Here is a 19,389-nt window from a genome sequence, read left to right as displayed (position 1 = left end):
TCGCTTTAAACTGAGGTTTGGGACAGCAGGGAGCTGGGAAATTGAGCCAAGCGGAACTATTTGTCAGACAGCTCCTGTCGATGTACATAAATAAACAACTTAAAAAAATGCAGTAACATGAAATAAACAACTTTTACAATAAAAATAAATAAATAAAAAATAACGTATATAAGTATAAGTATATTCGCTAATGATTTGCAAAAGTTCTCAAATTATTGTATTGTGATGTTGTTTTAAAGATATTTGGAGATACAGTATATCCTAAACACTTTTATCCAAAAAAATTTTATTATGGCATCTAAAAAGTGTCTGTGAACTGATGCCAAGACAATATCAGTGATGCACTAATATTGTAAATCGTATCAGACACAAAGTTCGTTGTTGCACAATTGTTATATATAACGTTAGAGCCCCCAGCACTCACAAATTAGTTTATAGTTACAACCACAGGAAGTGAGAAAATTAAATGAAAGAGTTACTTACTTCTCATCTACTAAAGCGCGTTCATGTATTTGCTCCAAACAGCCAATAAGCGCGTGATCTGAAGCGTCGTGCACGAGTCTGGTTCGCGACCGGAAGTGATCTAATTCCCGTTCCAAGAGGCCCGAAAGACTCGGGGAATTTCTATGGTAAATAATGACATTTGTGTAATGTTTCATCTAATTTGTATGCTTCTGTCGGCGTATATTTGAATGATCAGTTTATTGGGGCGTCTAATTAACATTTTTCTACTAGTAAGTTCGTGTTTATTTCCTCAGAAACTGAGACATGGTGTGCTAGTTTAGCGCATTAGCTTCTCTAGTTGTCCCTTTCTTATTTAACTAACTTTAAATTAAATTATATATATATTCTGTTATCTATTCACCGCACTGCTAAAACTCTTGAATATGTGTATTACTTTTTTTTAAAATCTTTGATATTCAAAACAATGTTTTTTTTGTTTGTCATTTTCAGAAATGTGTCCTCACAGCCTTCATTAACATTATATAAAACTCCAAATACTAGGGTTGTGTGTGTGTGTTTGCAATGTAAATGCATTCACTATTAATCCCATGAAAATAGTGGAACAAAATGACCATGGTGCTACATACTATTTAACGTAACACAAACACAAACAAAAGAAGTTAAGAAAACAATTAGAAATCTAGTTAACAGTTAACCATCTGACTATATACTATATGCCTAAACACACTGTACCAGAACTTTACATAAATGCTATACGTGAAATTGTGCAAAAGAGATATTTTGGGGAAAGCAGTACATAGTGCAAGATGATTTGTAGTGCAATGCACAAGTAAATCTATATTATCATATTGAGTCTTTGTAGCATGTTGTGTTTATAAAAACTGTATAAAGTGCATACTGAGAAAAGTGTGTTTATATATATATACACATACACACATGTATACATATACACACATGTATAAATAAACAGCTAAACAGATTAATTTTATGTATGTATATTTATTGAATGAGCACTGTGCAGTGTCCGAACTGATTACACTGTATTTTACATATTCATTGTATTTTATGTAAAATTTTCTATTTTTAACTGCTTTAAATTCATTTTAAATAAGTAATTTTTAAATCATTTTCAAAGTTTTTAAATTGCTTGTTTTATTTTCATGATTATTTTACTTTCTTTTATGTAAAGCACTTTGAATTACCATTGTGTACGAAATGTGCTATATGAATAAACTTGCCTTGCCTTGCCTATATATGTATGTATTTGTGTGTGTGTGTGTGTAATTATAGATTTTATGAGTTCTGCATTTTCATGCTGTTCATACCTGATTTTCAGGAAGAGATGTCAGGAGACAGTGTGGTGAGCTCAGCTGTGCCGGCAGCTACAACACGGACAACCTCCTTCAAGGGGTCCAGTCCCAGTTCCAAATATGTGAAGCTGAATGTCGGGGGAGCGCTGTACTACACCACCATGCAGACCCTGACCAAGCAGGACACCATGCTGAAGGCCATGTTCAGTGGCCGTATGGAAGTCCTGACTGATAGTGAAGGTAGATGTACTGTCATAGCTACTGCAGAAGAGTTCATGTAATGTGTCCAAGTCACACTCTTCACCTCTGATCTTTCTCCAGGCTGGATTCTGATTGACAGGTGCGGGAAGCACTTTGGGGCCATTCTGAACTACCTGAGAGATGGAGTCGTCCCGTTGCCTGAGAGCCGGAGGGAGACGGAGGAGTTACTGGCAGAGGCAAAGTATTACCTGGTGCAAGGCCTGGTGGATGAGTGTCAGGCGGCATTACAGGTACAGTACCGACAACTAGGGATGTAACGATTAGCTGCGAGCTGGTTTAAATTCGATTAAAATATGTGACGATTCAAATCGGTTGAGATGCTTATCGGATCATGATTCATTTAGGGGTAGGAGTTTGAATGAATGCATGTCTGAGGGGAACTTACTGTCTTTTAGAAAAGTTTAAATGGTATTTTTTCTTTTCATGATGCCTCTTTATAATACATATTAAAGTTCATAATGCAGCTTTGTGTACAGCAGAAATCAAGGAAACGCTTTAAACTCCACCTGAATATGCATTTCATGCTGATTTTTTAATGTATAGTTTTACAAAACTAAAGTCAAAGTTGCTTCAAAATTTCGAAATTATACAATCTAATTTAAATTGAAACTGCTCATCTTGCATGTATGCAGCATCTTTGTTTGGATCATGATTAAAATGCAGTGGTTGCCTTTCATTTTTAATGTAAAGAGCACACGGAGCCTTGTTTTGTTCATATAAAGATACTTATTTTATTTGTGTTAATTATTTAATTTGAGGCTTGTTTTTAAAATTTCAATTGAGTTTTACATTTACATTCTATTTCAATTTTGTCATTTAGTAGACCCTTTATCTGAAGTGATTTACAAATGAGGACTACAGAAAGCAATCAAAAGCAACAAAAGAGCAATAATATGCAAGTGTATTTCACAAAGTAATGTACTGCATTTTGTCCAAGCAATAATAAAAGGACACATTTAATTCATGATTTGTCTTAAATAACATTTTGTTAAAGAAAAAAAAAAGTGAATCGAATCGTGAAATCTAAATCGTGAATTGAATTGAATCGTGAGTTGAGTGAATCGTTACATCCCTACCGGCAACAACACATTTAAGTAAAAAAAATTCTGTCATTTAAAAAGCATATTAGATGTTTAAATAGAAAAATATTCTAAAATTAAATATAAAAATAATATTCAAATTTTACAAATGTTTTCAGAACAAAGATGCGTATGAACCATTCTGTAAAGTTCCACTGGTGACATCATCTAAAGAGGAACAGAGGCTCATTGCCACTGCAAATAAGGTGCAAATGCTTTAATCATGTCAATCTTAAAGGAATACTATTTGTTTTCACCGAGAAGAGACCCTTGACTTGTCTTTCTGTGTATATGCAGCCTACAGTCAAACTGCTGTACAACAGGAGCAACAATAAATATTCATATACAAGGTAAAGTGTTTAATTTCTTGTAAGATTTTGATTTTTAAGAAGTTTAGGGTTGAGCTTTTACCTGATCAGATTGCTCTTTCTCTTTGAAGCAACTCTGATGACAACATGTTGAAGAACATTGAGCTGTTTGACAAGCTGTCTCTGAGGTTCAACGGCCGAGTGCTTTTCATCAAGGATGTGATCGGTGATGAGATTTGTTGCTGGTCCTTTTACGGCCAGGGCAGGAAGATTGCAGAGGTGTGCTGCACGTCGATAGTCTACGCCACTGAGAAGAAGCAGACAAAGGTTAAGGGTTATCTGTCCGTCATTTTCTCTGTTTTCAAAAAATTAAATCTCTTCATTTCTAGGTTAAAAATGTTTAATTCACAAAGCCTAGAAGTCACAGCATTAAATGTCGCATGCACAGCAAAAAAAAAATATATATATATATATACCTTATTATATTTTGTTCCAATCTCAATACAAATATCTAAACATAAACTCTAGTTTTCTGAGAAATTAAGTGACTATGATTTTTAAGTAAATGATTTCGATTTACGAAACTTATGACAGAATTTGAACTGGAAAATGCTAACCGAGGAAGAACAAGTTTGTGTGGAAATTAAAGTATTAAGTATCTGTTGGAAGTTGTATTTTCAAACTGTGATGTGTTGAAACGTAACTCATCATTGTCAGAGCATATTGCTGGATTGCTCGGTTTAATTTAGTCCTTAGATTTTCTTTACTTTGTTTCAAAGTCTCACAAACCCCAAAAACAGAGAACTGTCTAAAAGCTCAATTTGTCCTAAATGCTTCAGATCGGTTTATATGACTCACTTTTTTTTTTTTATTTGCTCATCACAGGTTGAGTTCCCAGAGGCTCGCATCTATGAAGAGACCCTCAACATCTTGCTCTACGAGTCTCAAGACGGCCGCGGACCTGACAATGCACTGCTGGAGGCCACAGGGGGCGCTGCAGGCCGTTCCCATCACATCGACGAGGACGAAGAGAGGGAGCGCATTGAAAGAGTGCGGAGGATCCACATCAAGCGCCCTGATGACCGCACGCATCATCACCAGTGACGCCTGCAGTCCGTCCTCTTTTCAGTGCCTTAACAACTGCCAGCGCTTCGGTTACACCCCTCTGTTTGCACACAGACACGTCAGTTAAGTTTATCCCAGCGAGACATAGGGATACTCTCAGAGTCGCTTGTCTTTATAATGTTACATGAATGTAGCATATAGGGCAGAGCAGCGCTGACCTCATGTGCATTTTTAAAGACCTCACTTAAAAAATACAATGATGGTGTAAATGTGAATAGAAATGCACAACAGATGGTTAGTTTTACAGCAAATTCCAATGAATATATGAAGTCGATCAGCTGAACTGTCATTTACTTGTATGTTGGCAGCATATTTAAATTTTCCAAATGAAGTTGTCTGCTGAAGTACTTTTGTATTTTACATTATTTACCATATTTGTTTCTGTTTGAGTGAAGACTGAGGGGAGTTCCTGGTGCCTTATAGATTAATCCTGTTCTTTTTTATTTGTGTGTGTGTATTGTGTGATAGACGTTGGATTTTTGTGGCTTTTGAGTTTAGTTTATCCCTCTTTTCTTATTTTCTTTGCTTTGTGTTAGAGCCAGGATTTCACAGTGCTGATAGTTTGTCTTACCGAGATTCAGGATGAATTGACAGATTCTTAATCTGTCAGTTTTCATTTTATTATGCTTGCGCAAAAACATTCATGCACGCTGTCATTTGAGGATTGCATGTGCTGGATTTTTTGACAGGTCTGTATGAGTTTGGCCAATAGAGGGCAGTGTAGTGTTATGTTGTTTTCACTCATGCACAAGAGAAGGAGGCACTTTTAAACAACAGTTGTCAAATTTTCTATCCCTTTTTAGCTACAATCCATAAAATAGATTATGCCGTTACATAATTTTCTGCTGCACTGTATTAAATTCCATCAAGTTAATTACGCTTCTTGGTTTTGTAAGTGATCTCATTCGAGCAAAGAAACTTGAGATGAAGTCAGAAGCGTTCGGATGTATATCTGTAACTGAGAAATGGACACAGAGTATGTGTGTGTAATTAGAGACCAGACCACGTCAAAGAAGCTCCAGGACGTAGGAGAGTACAGGCTCTCCTCTGCTGCAGTTTGTGGTTAGGAGTTTTATTTAAAGGTGTATTTAAACGAAATCAAAATAAAAACTTTGAAATCTGTAATACTGTAGAGCAGTTTGTACAGAAACGTGCACATGAATAAAAATGTTTTACATGCAAATTATTTATTCATATGTTATCACAAATAAAGATTTCTACAAGTTTTGTAGATCAAACTGCATTTGCTTTGTATTCTATTTCTGTGCTTTGGTATAAAACAATTATAAATATGGCTCGATAACAAAGCATGAACATGAGCAAATAAAATATTCAATTTACATGAAATGTCAACAAGAATTATAACTTAAAAAAGGGCAGCATTTATGAAAACAACAAAATATACATTTTCAACAACCGTTTAGCTGTTATTTTCCATTTGTACACCGAGTGCTGCTTTGAATCTCCATATACTGAGTGTGTCAGTTTGGGGGATGGAGAAAGATATCTTCTTCCATAAGGGTTTCCCTCATGAAATATACACAGACTTGGTGGCCTCCTTTAGATCACCGAGACTTGACCCGTGGAGCCACCTTTGATAATGAAAGAGTCTTAGTACTGGAGAAATAATGTCAAATCAAGCTAAAATACGGAAATAATCACTTACCACCATAAGATGACCATTTTTGCCTTTAAGAATCATTGGTTCTTGACCAGTGCTAAAATCCACACCACCCTCCTTTCCTGCCTGGATCTCAAACGTGATGCTGTGAGAAGATCAAATGTTAACACACTGTCCAAATGAACATTGCATGTTGAAATATAAGTGTTGGGCTTTTTACCTTCCCTGAACAACCTTGATGTTATTCTGCTTGTTTGCAATCATAGCCAGTTTGGTCAGAGCTTCAAACAGGTGGTCACACTGAAGTACCAAGTCCCCCTTAGACACAGTAAACTACATTAGTACTGTGTATAATACTGTATATGGATTTTTGTATCATGAAAGTCTGGCGTTTACAGAAGGGTGAAGCCTGGTTTGCTCACCTTCTGTTTGGGATCATTCAAAGCAACGTGGAGGATCATGACAGAGTCACCCAGATTACTGACAGAAGCACCTGTGTACACAAGATAGATTCACCGTGGACTCGGTTCTCTCTGCTTTGCAAATAAATGTTACAATAAAACACACATGCACATCATTCAAATGATTGTGGTCTGTAAGGTTTTTAAATAGAAATCAATAGTTCTATTTAGCAAGTATGGATTAAATTGATCTTAATTGTCAGTAGATATGTTATAATGCTGTAAAAAATTTATAATAATATATATATATATATATATATATATATATATATATATATATATAATAAGCTGTTCTTTTGAACTGACATGCAATATTATTTTTTTATAATGTGTATTTTTTTTATCAAATAAATGCAGCCTTGCTAAGCAAAAGAGACTTTCATCAAAAACTTTTTTTTTTTTTTTTAAACTTACTGACCCCAGAATTTCCTCAAATCTCAATAAGGAAAAGTTTAAGTTTTTCTCAATAGTCCAAAATGTTACTTTTAGGGGTACAACATGCCCTCAAAGGTACACCGTTGTATCTTATCAACCTCTAATGGCTGCATATTAACCTTAGAAGTCATTGTAATATTGTAATATGCATTTAGGTGTAAATAAGGTACAATATTGTACTTCTGAGGATACCACACAGGTGGGAATTTTAAGCAATGCTCCAAGGGAATAATTAAAAGGTGACATATTTATGAGTGCTGTAATGATGTTTTAATTCACATATCTACCTTTCGTTACCCACCTTTTAGAGAAACATAGTCCACTCTCTGCTTGATCTTAGCCTCTTCTACCAAATATACAGCAGCCTGAGTGAGAATAAGTTGCCTTGGTCTGGATTTAAATCCGTTTCTGTCATACTTCACCACAGGAACGCTGTACTGCAGTCAGAAAAAGTGTGTTTAGGTGACGTACTGTATGTGGGGGAAAAATATTATATTCTGTATGATTGACAGTTGTGCATCATACATTATAAAGATTCTGATTTACCTTGATACGTTCATGTCGTATAGTCTGAAGAACCCTCATGTTGATGTCTTGTTCATCTAGTAAATCAAATAACGTACATAAGACATATAAAAGGATCTGAGCTAAACTAACTGTAGTTTTTGTAAACTACTGACTGATTCTGGTGTCCACAAAAGGAACAGCAATGCTCGAAGGGTAGCTGTCCTTCTTTCCCTTAAAGATGGCACTGGTTACTGCTTTTTGTTGCAGCTGTGAAAAGATCAGCCAAAACGTAAACATGCCGAAATGAACTGAAACTGTATTTTAAAGACTCAAAAGCCTGTGACAACAGTGATAGTGACCTGTGCTTTCTTCTGTGGCGTAATTCCCCGCACGTACTTCCTCACCATCATCCGTGTGTTCAGCTGTCGCAGAATCTCTGAGGTCTACAATCACAACCGAGCCAAAGACAGTCCCAGTTTAAAATACAGTTGAATACAGTGGCCTCAAATCCAGACAATGAAACCCTTGAAATGGAAGATTAATGCAATGGAATTCATAGTTTTAAGTGTGGCTGAAGTGATCAAATTTAAATCAGTAAACTCACTCACAAAAAGTATTCTAGTAGCTTCATGAAACGGTTGAAGCACTGATGACACATGGACTATTTTAATGATGCCCTTACTACCTTTGTGGGCCTTGAATGTGTCAGTTCTGTTGCTGTCTATTCAGGAACAAAAAGCTCTTGGATTTTATCAAAAATATCTTAATTTGTCTTCTGAAGATGAAAGGAACAAAGCTCTTACAGGTTTGGATGACAGATTGTTATTTTATCTGTTGAGCTGTGCATATGCATATGTAAAGATGTACATCCTTTTCATGGTTTTAATAACAGAGTTTGTGAATACCTCTGTCATGACTGGAGGAGGTGTCAGCCATGTGGTCTTGTCCAGGACAGTCTTTGGTAAATTGTCTTTCAGTCTATTTAGGTAGCTCTGTCGAACAAAGGCCAGGTATTCGGAGTTGTCGGTAGTTTTTGCCTCACGACGTGTGATATAACCCTTAATAAATCTGCACGGAGAAAAATCATGTCATTATGGGAATGCCATCTCATCCTTTAAAGGCTTAGTTCCCCCATGCTCATAAATGATGACAGAATTTTCATTTTGGGGTGAACTATCCCTTTAAGTAAAAAGGCATACACCTGGTCAATAAAATGTGTTGATATTAAAAAACAAAACTAATATTTTATTATTAGTTAATATTATTACTGTTTAATGATTTTGACAGCCCAGGCTCTGCGATCTCTCTCTTTGCGTGCCTGCACTCCTCTCCAACACGTCTCAATTTTTGTAGCTAAATGTTGGCAAAAAACAAACAAAAACAAGGCTGAATCACAGAATAATGCAAGGAGTGCATATATGTATGATATATTAAAAACACTTTATGTTGCAATGAAGTGTCATAATATTCTGTAATATACTGTACTATAAATAACTATTAAATCAATCAATAATATTACTTACCAGCTTCTTTCTGTTTTCGAAACTCTCCTTTGGCTTTGTAACCTTTGTATTTGGCCTGTATTCTTGTAGCTGTAAAAGCAACATTAACAAATACTTATGATAAAACTTTTTTTTTGTATCTTTTGAATCCTCTGTTGCTTACCCAGTTCATGCTTGCAGATTTCAAAGGCATCTTCGGTGGCAAAAAGTGTCCTGGCATATCGTATGAATATCTTTGTCCTTTGAATATGAAGGGTAGTTCAGGTTTGTGTGGTGAGAATACAGGTGTTAATTTATCAGTATTAAATTGTGAAGGTACTGTAAAAGCCTGAAAGCGCTCACCTGCCCATTTTATACTCATCAGGCTTGTAGCCTAAATGTTTCACAAGTGTTTCCACTCCCTCTGCAGGTACACCTCTCCAGTGGGGCCAAGTGGCAGGACAAAGAGCTTTGTACCTTAGGAATGATGCATTAGGTGGGCATTTATAAGTCTAATAAGTGTTAAACAAATGTTCATATTTAAATATCTAAAAGGGCTATTATACCTCTGCAGAAAAACCTCATATCTACGTCGATAAGCAAATCCAGCTCGTCTGACCCTCAGGTGCTCAATTAACCCAAGATATTTCACCTGGTGCCTGACCAGAACTTCATCGAACTTGCCTGTGACGGAAAGAAGGACAAACAGAGTAACAAGTATTCTACTTGACCAGAAATAACTAATTCAAGCAGAGTTCTTAGCATTCACATACACACGTTTCTCACCGGACTGTTTATTGTCATTGGACTTGAGGCAGCGCACATACCACGCTTCCTTAGCCGTCAGAATCTCCGTCAGCTGCAGAAGACTGTTCTTAAACTGAGTAGCCACCTACAGATTTCATTTCACAAATCAGATTGAAAGAGATTATGTCCATTACGATGTGAGCTGTGAAAGTTATATATTGCATTATTTTTTTTTTTATTAATATGTCATTTTGTTTCAGTGGTCTTGATTCAAAATAGAAGGCTACAAGGCTCATAACAATACAGCAATTTATAGAAATGCTATGACTTATATGCTATGACTTTATTTTAGGGCTTTCAAAATGATCAGTCAAATGGAAAATAAAAGTTTGTGTTTGCATAATATATGTGTGTATTTATATGTTTATGTATTGATATTTATTTATATATAATATAAATCATGTAGAAATAGGACAAATGGGTACCAACAATACAATGTGTGCAAATTCTATTTCATATTAAAAAAACATCCTTTCCAGTTTATGAAAACAAATTAGTTTATAGTGTATAGTATGAGTATATTTCAGTATTTTTTGCACGGCAGGTGGACTCACTGTCTCAGGTCTTCTCCTGCTGTCTCTCTCAGTGGCTGGAAAGCACTCCTGTATTATAGGGTTCTTTGACAGGCGCATCACCTTTTGGTTACACACATACAAATGCACATATAAGGAAGCACACATGCACACGCTCATTTAATCTTGTTGGTCCAAAAACACGAGAATGCAAATAATATGAGCCATTTTCCTTTCATCCACCCTGACCAGCATTATCCTTTATTGCACACCCTGTGCACTTACATCTTTGATGTTCTTGTACAACAGATCATTGTTTTTGTCAATGAACCCTGTTGAAAAGAATAGATCATAAAAAAGAAAAGGTTGTGAAAGCATGTTACCAAAGTTTACTGACATTTGAAATGTGTTTCTGTGTGTCTTCTCTTACCCACAACACAGTAGGTCACCTCCCCTGCATAATGAAGAAGACGAAAATCGCCTCTCTCCAGAGACTTGCGGGTCTTCTTATCAGCCAGTTTATGCCTTCAGTTCACAGAACAGTAAAGGAAATTGCTCTCACTAGACCAAATTAAAATCAAGTCACTAAAAAGGTCTGTATGAAGTGTGAAAGTCTTCATCCAAGTTTCAGTTGTAGGGAAATATAGCAGGGATTTTATGTTAAACACTGCGTTAAATTGGTTTCAAATGCACATCCGTTAATATAATAAATTGAATGCAACATCACAATCTCTCCGTCTCTCACACTGCATCAGGGTGTCAGTCAATGAAAGGCTTAAAAGAGACAATGTGGCCAAACCAGGGGGTGAATGCTTCAGTTTCAGATACGCCAAGTTCTGGCTGATTCTTCCTCATCAGAGGCTTGTAGTGAAGAATCAAACTGCTGATGGTTTCTACTAGCACTACTGAATTACTTAAAGCAGAAGAACTCTTGCTTAGTGCCACCTACAATATTGAGGTAATGATCAAACACAAACTCACGTTACAAAGTGGGGATGATTGCCCATTTTCTCTTCAAGCTTTTCAAGAAAAGTGAGATCCGTGGCCTCACCCGGCCTCATACACTCCTCATCCTGAAATACCAAACGTTCTCTTATGCAAATGCTCCAACAAGATATCTTTTATTTCAAAAAGTGTCAGAGAAGTAAATTATATCTTTCCGCAGGATGTTAGATGTCAGTGTGTACTCATTATTCCATACCAACACAGAGATGATTCCTCTGTGCTTCTCTTCCACCAGATCACAGATGATTTTATTGTTGAAGAACTGCACCGGCTCCCACTGAAACAGTGCAAGAAATTGACCGTTATTTTCTTACTCAAGCTCCGCGTATCATTCTAATTTTGGTTAATGAATGATCGATTTGTTTTAGCTCACCCCAATCCCTTCTGCCTCATATTCCTCCTGTTCAGACTTCAGTGTCAACTGAATGAAGAGCTGCTGTAGCTTCTCATTGCAGTAGTTAATGCAAAACTGCTCAAAACTAAGCAAACATCAAATCACAAAAATGTTATACTATCATACACAAAAATTATCTATCTATCTACACTATATTGCCAAAAAAGTATTGGGACTCCCCTTCTAATGAACAAGTTTGAATACTTATACAAATATTAATGTGTAAGCATTTAAAGACATTCTAGGGAGTTTTGTGCTTCTATTTTTTCTTTCCAACAGTTTGGAAAAGACACTTTTTTATTACAGGACAATGCCACTTTGTATAAGGCCAGGTTCAAAAACCATTGATTGATTGATTGATTGATTGAGTCCCATTTATTTCCAAACACATACCTGTTAACAGAGAATACCTCAAATCCATAGATGTCTAACAATCCAATGACTGTCTTCCTTTCAGAATCCTAAGAGAGAAAAAAGCAAGTCATTTTGGTTTCCAAGATAGCTCCTTAAATCCATCTGGTAGAATTTAGTAAAAAGCATCACATATTTCCATCTCTTTAAAATGGAAAAACCACATCCAGTGACTTTCAAATGAATTATCCCAGGAGATCTGCAATGTAACCAAACATTGGCCTACAACTTTTTCCCCTGTTGTCCTCTTACTTTATTCTCCAGAGATCCATTGATCCTGTTGACTAGCCACGTGAAGGCACGGCCGTAGATGGCTTTCGCCAAGGCATCTCTGGCATAGATAGCAAGATCAAGAGTAAATGGACTCAGAACCTGGAAGCCAGAAAGACAGTTGTCACCTGCTACTAGAATGATTTAGAAAAATCATCATCACATTACAAAATTATTTGACCTCCTCTGATCTGGCTTCAATCTTCCTGAATGTCAGAGCTTCATGAAGAACCTTTACATGGATCCCTAACAGCTAAAAATAAACACAATCTCATTGTAAACGAGTATGTAACATAATTAAGAAAATGTATATAATAAACAAACTGACCTTGGATACCCAGCGCAGAGCTGGATTAGAGTTTAGAATAGCATAACCTTTAGTGTCTCCATCAAAGTGCACGTTCCCCAGATGGAGCACACTAGCTATAATCCCAAAGAGATGCTGAGATATTAAAGATAAAATGTATCGGTTTATGATCAAAGTACTTGTAGATTAGAACATTATACACAAAAACTGTGCTTCTACTTACCTCAGTGTCACTAGCATCAAAGTCAATGACGGATAATGCGTTTTTAACAGTTTTCCAGTCATTCTCGTCATTAATGGAGCCCACATTAGAACATTCTCCCTGTAAAGACAACATTTATCATAAAAGCATTGGAGAGTCTGATTCTACAAAGATTTCAGTTATCATTTTGGGGTGTCGATTTATACCGGTATTGGCGACAATTGTGATATTTAAACAACATGTCGCAACATACTGGATATTAAAATAATGAATATTACACATTAACATAGTATAACACATAATAATACAGAGCAATTATGGAGGGTACAGTAAAGAATAAATAGTGAATAATTTGATACTATCATACTATGATTTGATCAGATTTGACTGATAGTATGGTTTCAGTCAAAGATTTCTATATATATCCAAATATACCATTATCGTGATTTTTGTGGCCATGAAAAAAATCTGATATTGTGGCAGCACTTTTTTTTTTGCACATCAGAATTATAATTAGAAATCATACCTGCACTAAATAACTATAATGTTTAGTGTCTTTCTCCAATCCCAGGTGCCTCAGTAGATCTTCCTCTCCTCCCTCCACCAGCTGGTAGAAAATATGAAAGTTTCTCTCACCATGGTTTTGGTGAACCACTCTCGACTTTTCCAGCAAATAGCTGAGGATGTGGCCACCAACAGCATCTCCCTACGTATTGGACACAAGCGTGAATCTTTTTTAACATGCAATATTATTTAATGGGATTAAAGTAGTACGGCATTTGTCGATACCTGACAATCAAACTGGATGTCCATATACTTCCCAAAACGGCTGGAGTTATCATTTTTCATTGTTTTTGCGTTTCCAAAGGCCTAAAAGCACATACACTGAATGTAAAGCATACATAATGAATGGTCAGACACGTTTTGAGAATATTATTGTTGGACTGACCTCTAGTACAGGGTTGGACATGAGCATGCGGTCTCTCACAGTGTCCAGTAAGCTGGAACTAGGGCAGCTGACCGCGTAGTACTGCAAGATCTTCTTGGAGGCCTCAGTTTTACCTGCTCCACTCTCCCCGGATATCAAAATAAAGTGGTTGTTGGCTTCTGATAGCATGGTGTGGTAGACATTATCTGCTAATGCATATCTGAGAAGGCCAATAATAGTTTATTTTTTATTTTGTATTATTATTTACAAATGTTTTGGCAATGAAGGTAATTAACAAAACTTACATATGAGGGGGCAGCTCAAAAAAGTTCACTCCCATGTAGAGGTCCATTTGTTTCTTTGTGTAGATGTCCAATTCTTTGTATGGGTTTACAGATATCAGCAAAGTACCTATGTAAGTCTGAGAGCACAGAGATGTTGAGATGACATATTCACAATGTGAAAAGCGAAGTAAGCTTTGTTTCTGATGTCTGACTCACATATATCAAATCCTCTGTGAAACGCTTCTTCAGATTGTCCAGGAAGGCTGACTCACTGTTGTGGGCATCAAGAAGCACAAAGTCCTGAATGCCAACTCGATCTCTGGCAATCAGGGCTCCCTCCAAGTCCAACTGACCCAGTTTAACCTTTCCTTTCTGCCAATCAGACAAGCACAACACTGACCATGACCCAATGCAATTTGTTCACACTGACCAAGTCTATAGACCCCTTTTGCGCTGACGTCACAAATACATGACGGCGCTAGCTGGAGGCAAAATAAACGGAAAAGTGGAGGCGGCTAATACAAACCAACACAGGGTCGGCTACTCAAATGGAGTAAAAAGGAGCTTAAAATGTCGTCTTGTTGTGTTGTTGGTTGCCAGAATCGACGGAGAACATTTTATATACATTGTTGTGATTAATTGTGACCGGAATTTAAGGACATGGTAAGAAAGAATAAAGTAAGTTTATAATTAATTTGCCGTCTTCGGAATTTTTTTTTCTAGAAAATATTTACATCTTAATAATAATTTTACTGTAATGTCACTCTTTAAGTCTACACTCGTTAAGTGTAGATGTCAGGCCACTCAATCGGAGGTAATCCTGTCAGATCGTCCATCCAATGAGTGATTGTGTACGGGTCGACCAATCTGGTTCCGTCCGTTAAAGTTAACTTTTTCAAATAATTATCGCGGTCCCGGACAGTGAGTGACCTTAAATATTCGGATAAAGGAGATATATTCAGATTTTCTCCAGACACTGTTAAAAAAAACAAGCTAAGAAAACTCGCCAGCTACCGCTTGTTCAAGTGTTGAAGGGAATCTTTCTGCCTCCAGCTAAGCCCCGCCCACACAAATACGTCACCTTGTTTACCAACTGTAAAAGGGTCTATAGGATTGTGTCATTCTGCAGGCATACATTTCAGAAGCTTAGCTTTTAAAGCAGCAAGACAGGCCTTAAAATCAATTTCTGTCAAATAATCAGTGACTCATTTCCAAACAATATTTTCTTCGAATATTTCCAAAGAGTTAATGGATGTTGCATTTCTTCACCGACAAAAATCAGCATTAAAACTGAGCTGTTTGGTGACTCTTCTCCTTTTCATTAATAGATTTGTTGAGACTCAGACTGAAATTTGGGGTCTAAGGTCTCTGATTGAGTCACAATCATCGAACCGCATAATCCCCTGCTGATGTTTAACTAAGTACTTTATAATGCTGCTCCCTATTGTAGAGGCTTTTGTAATGAGATATCATCTGCAAGGAGTAGACCACGTTCCTGTCCCTATGACTGACAGCTTTGCTTTCGCTAAGAAACCTATTTAAATAGCACGTTGTGGCTGGATTTATTCCACCTAGCATACTAGTTTACATTCATTACACCTTAAATACGCGTGCCCTTATCTTCCAACTTACTGAGAGATACTTTCGAAAGCCAAGAGTGCTTGTTTTCACTCCACTGAAATATTTCCTGAGATCTAGATTTAATCAAAACCAACATCAATAGTAAAGTGGATTTAATCAATGCCAATATCTAGCACAGTTGATATTGCTTAAAAAGAAAAAAAAGAAAAAAAACCTTTTGGTTTCTTAGGTTTTTAAGCAACTCAGGATGAGGTTTAGCCAAAAATTTCACAATTTAACTATTGTCTGCAAAAACCACAATCCTCAACCCAAATGAGCAGAATTTGTTCTAGTTACTTCCTTAGTTTAGTGTCTGTCATTGTGTTTTAAAAAGAGAACAGAGAAGTGTATTTCTCAATATGTGAAAGAAATTTTGAAGGCATGCATTACTCCATTACTACTTTTTAAAATTGTGTATTTTTAGGATTGCAAGTGGTCCTTACTTTTCTTCAGAATTTGTCCAGGATATTTGACTCTCATATAGCGAATTAGAAGAAGAAAAAGAAAGGGTGTGGTGTGTGTGTGTGTGGGGGGGGTGATAAACTAACTCTAATCTAACGACTAGAAGCCCCCAAAATCCCCTCCGCTCCCCCTTTCACCCCCATAAACCTCATTAGCTCTGAAAGAGGCCAGTTTTTTTGTCCTGTAAATTCCAAAGACGTTGGACAATGAAGAAGCTTTTAAAATGCATTCTACATTCCATTACACATATTCTCTCTGCGTATCCTTTCAAAATTTATTCATTAGAAAACATTTAATGTCACACCGAATTTCACACTGGGCAGTCCCAGGACAATAGATTAGATTTGGCCTATTTGGGCTGGTGCGGGCTGGTTGGATCTAGAGGGGGAGAGGGCAAAGGAGCAGAAGAGTGAGAGAGAAAGAGGTAGATATGAAGGAGGGACAGAGGAAGGGAGGGAGGGGGTTGCTTATATTTGTCTGATCTGAGAGCTTCTGAAATGAGGCCTTCTTGAGACAACAGGACAGACTAAATTGTGCTGTAACGGTCTGTGTCCCGCTGCTCGCTGAGACACTCATTTAGCATGCCCTTGGGGCACACAATGGAGGCTTGTTCTGAACAGCACAGTTATATGAAGACTGTAATCAAGGGTGGTTTCGGGAGGGGGGACGTGTTTCTTGGATGAGAGATTTTCGTCCACCTGTTCACCAATAAAATTTTCATCCCACTGCATACAAGTCGTGAATCACCACCCACCACCTCTCATCACTTCACGCTTCCCACTACTTCATGTCCTCGCCGCCAACCCCAAAACATGCCCCTCCCGCTCTCGCCCTGCTTTAAGCCAAAGGGGCAGGTGAACAATATCATTGAAGATCCCCCATTTGAGATGTCAGAACCAATCTCAATCTCTGCGTTATTGTGGAGACTCCCCCTCTCTAGTTTCTGTCCCCACATGGGAACAAGCTGAACTCAATGTCACATGAGGAACAATGGACAGAGGGGATGCTAATGTTCATAGTGTGACACTTTCAGTGTGATAAGATGCATGGGCACAGGAAAAGCCTGTTCCTCTTCTTCTCCAATGAGAGACTCAAACTGAAGGCAAAGATGTTACTCTCATAGGTTTGAGGAACCTGTATGGTTCACATATACAGTCAGAAGTTTGGAGACACTCAGGTATTCCAAAATAATAATAAAAACACAAATGAAAGTATGAAAAGTTGTATTTTTGATTCTCTTTGCCTAGATTCCGGATACCAGATTAGTCACCTGCAAAAGGTGAATCTTGGGAGGATAAATGAGTTAAAAGAGCTCCCATGCCAAAATAAATAAATAGATATTGAATATTTTCATAATTACAGGATTTCATAGATATTTTCCAACCAATTCCTAAACCAATTAAACACTGTAAGCAGTCAGAACGTAGACAAAACTATTAAGGTCAACCATATTTTAATAATTGCATAGCCTGCAAGAAATGTAAAAACAACACTGAGCCCCAAAGTCAAGAGATCAGTGTTTTCTTCAGTAAGTGAGAGATTTAGTCTTTCTCTTCTAAAGAGAATAAAATAGACGTGATGACACAAATTGTTTAAGTCACAAGGCTGGTCACCCTTCATCAGGTGCATCTATTTCCCTCTTTAGTATAAAAGCTATTGTCTTTTAATTAAGAGGTGGTCCTTCAGCCTGGTCTAAAATGTCAGTCGCGGCTGAGTTGAGATGACCTCCACCAAATCAGAGAGGGAGGGAAGGAGACAAGGGAGAATAGAGGAAGAGAGAGAGAAAGATACAGCAAAGACATCCAACTCCTTAGAAGGCCTGGCCAAGAATAGGAAAGACTAGACATGATGGGCAATAGCACTCTCCTAAAGTGAACGGCGAGGTCTAGTTACATCTCTGCTTCAGAGTAAAGGAACCTGAAGTGTTGACAGGTTTACAGCATGTGATTTATCATCTGGGTGACATACTGGATATTGCACTACACTGAAGCTATCACCACCAACTGTGACAGTAAAAAAGCAAACAGGAAGCTAGAAACTGAAAAGAGTAAAAAAGCACATTAATGGTCTCTTTGTATTCCTTCATTTGATATTTGCTTTTCATATTTCCTTTTCATTGCTATTATTTATATGCCATTGTTATCTTTGCTGCAGAAGATTGATTACAGCAGTTAGAACTTGTGTGGAGTAAAATATAAATGTTCATACAGATATATATGCAAACAGATCATACCTGCATCTTTGGTCAGCTGCCGATCAAAATATGGGAACTGCTCACATCCAGGCCAACGCTGTCCTAAATACTCCTTTCACTGTCCAGATAGAGCCAAGCAAATCCTACCATCCCACAATGGAACCTCAGAATGTAAATGTAATCTTGATTGAGAATTTTCTCCAAAAACTCATCAAAAGTGCACTCTGTTTTTCTTACATGGCTTGCGGCGGTTCAAACTGAGGTGGCTCAAAGAGGATGACCATCTATTTTTGGTGTGCTCTTCACAGTAATGACCCATGTTCTGGTTGCAAGACCTGGGTATTTAATGATTCATGGCCCAGTCAGGATAGGGTTCAGAGAACCAGAGATCTTATTCAGTGCTTACCTGTGTCTACCACCGTGCTGGGTGTAACACAAAGATACAGAAACACAATCCGTGGACATCAACCCTTCCCCCAGTCCTCTACCTCTGTAGAACCAAACATTACAACAGAGCGGCTCCTGTTTCTGATCTTTGATTAGGGAGATAGATTAATGGCTAATTAACCATCAGTGAGTTTGAGAGACGCTCAATAAAGTTGTCATCAGGGCAGACGGCATGCACTCCTCCGAGCTCTTGGCCACTTGAAGCCAGCTGGCTCAGAACACAACCAGCATATGTTAACCATTCAATCACAGCTTGTCCTGAAATTTAGCAGGGCCCATGAACGATCACTTCATGTGGTTCTTGGATGGACTAGACTGGAAGAGGTCTTAGACAGTGATGATGACTACAAAGCCCAACCTTATTTTCCCTTTGTCTTTGTTATCTGACTCGTGCTTCAGACGACTGACTGGTGTCTCTTTTCGCTCTGTTAATGACCCAAATAATCCAGTAGAAAAGATTGAGTTTCCTACAGCACTTGCCTCGAATCTCAAG

General features: G+C 37.4%; 1 protein-coding gene and 1 pseudogene across 1 annotated transcript; one reads left to right on the top strand and one right to left on the bottom strand.

Moving 5' to 3' along the window:
* Nucleotides 1–497: 497 nt before the first annotated feature.
* On the top strand, nt 498–5,791 carry LOC113048995 (BTB/POZ domain-containing adapter for CUL3-mediated RhoA degradation protein 3-like). Its single transcript, XM_026210996.1, has 7 exons — nt 498–629; nt 1,802–2,015; nt 2,097–2,266; nt 3,235–3,321; nt 3,413–3,465; nt 3,555–3,750; nt 4,309–5,791. Exons 1-7 carry the CDS (start codon nt 627–629, stop codon nt 4,525–4,527), a joined length of 942 nt encoding a protein of 313 aa, XP_026066781.1. The 5' UTR covers nt 498–626; the 3' UTR covers nt 4,528–5,791.
* A 135-nt stretch (nt 5,792–5,926) lies between these two features.
* LOC113049939 (unconventional myosin-Ih-like) lies at nt 5,927–18,494 on the bottom strand (annotated as a pseudogene).
* Nucleotides 18,495–19,389: the final 895 nt, after the last annotated feature.

The sequence above is a fragment of the Carassius auratus genome, chromosome 30, assembly GCF_003368295.1.
Source record: "Carassius auratus strain Wakin chromosome 30, ASM336829v1, whole genome shotgun sequence".
Taxonomy (NCBI): Eukaryota; Metazoa; Chordata; class Actinopteri; order Cypriniformes; family Cyprinidae; genus Carassius; species Carassius auratus.
Note: the sequence above shows the minus strand (reverse complement) of the source record. Positions and strands in the feature narration are given on the sequence as shown.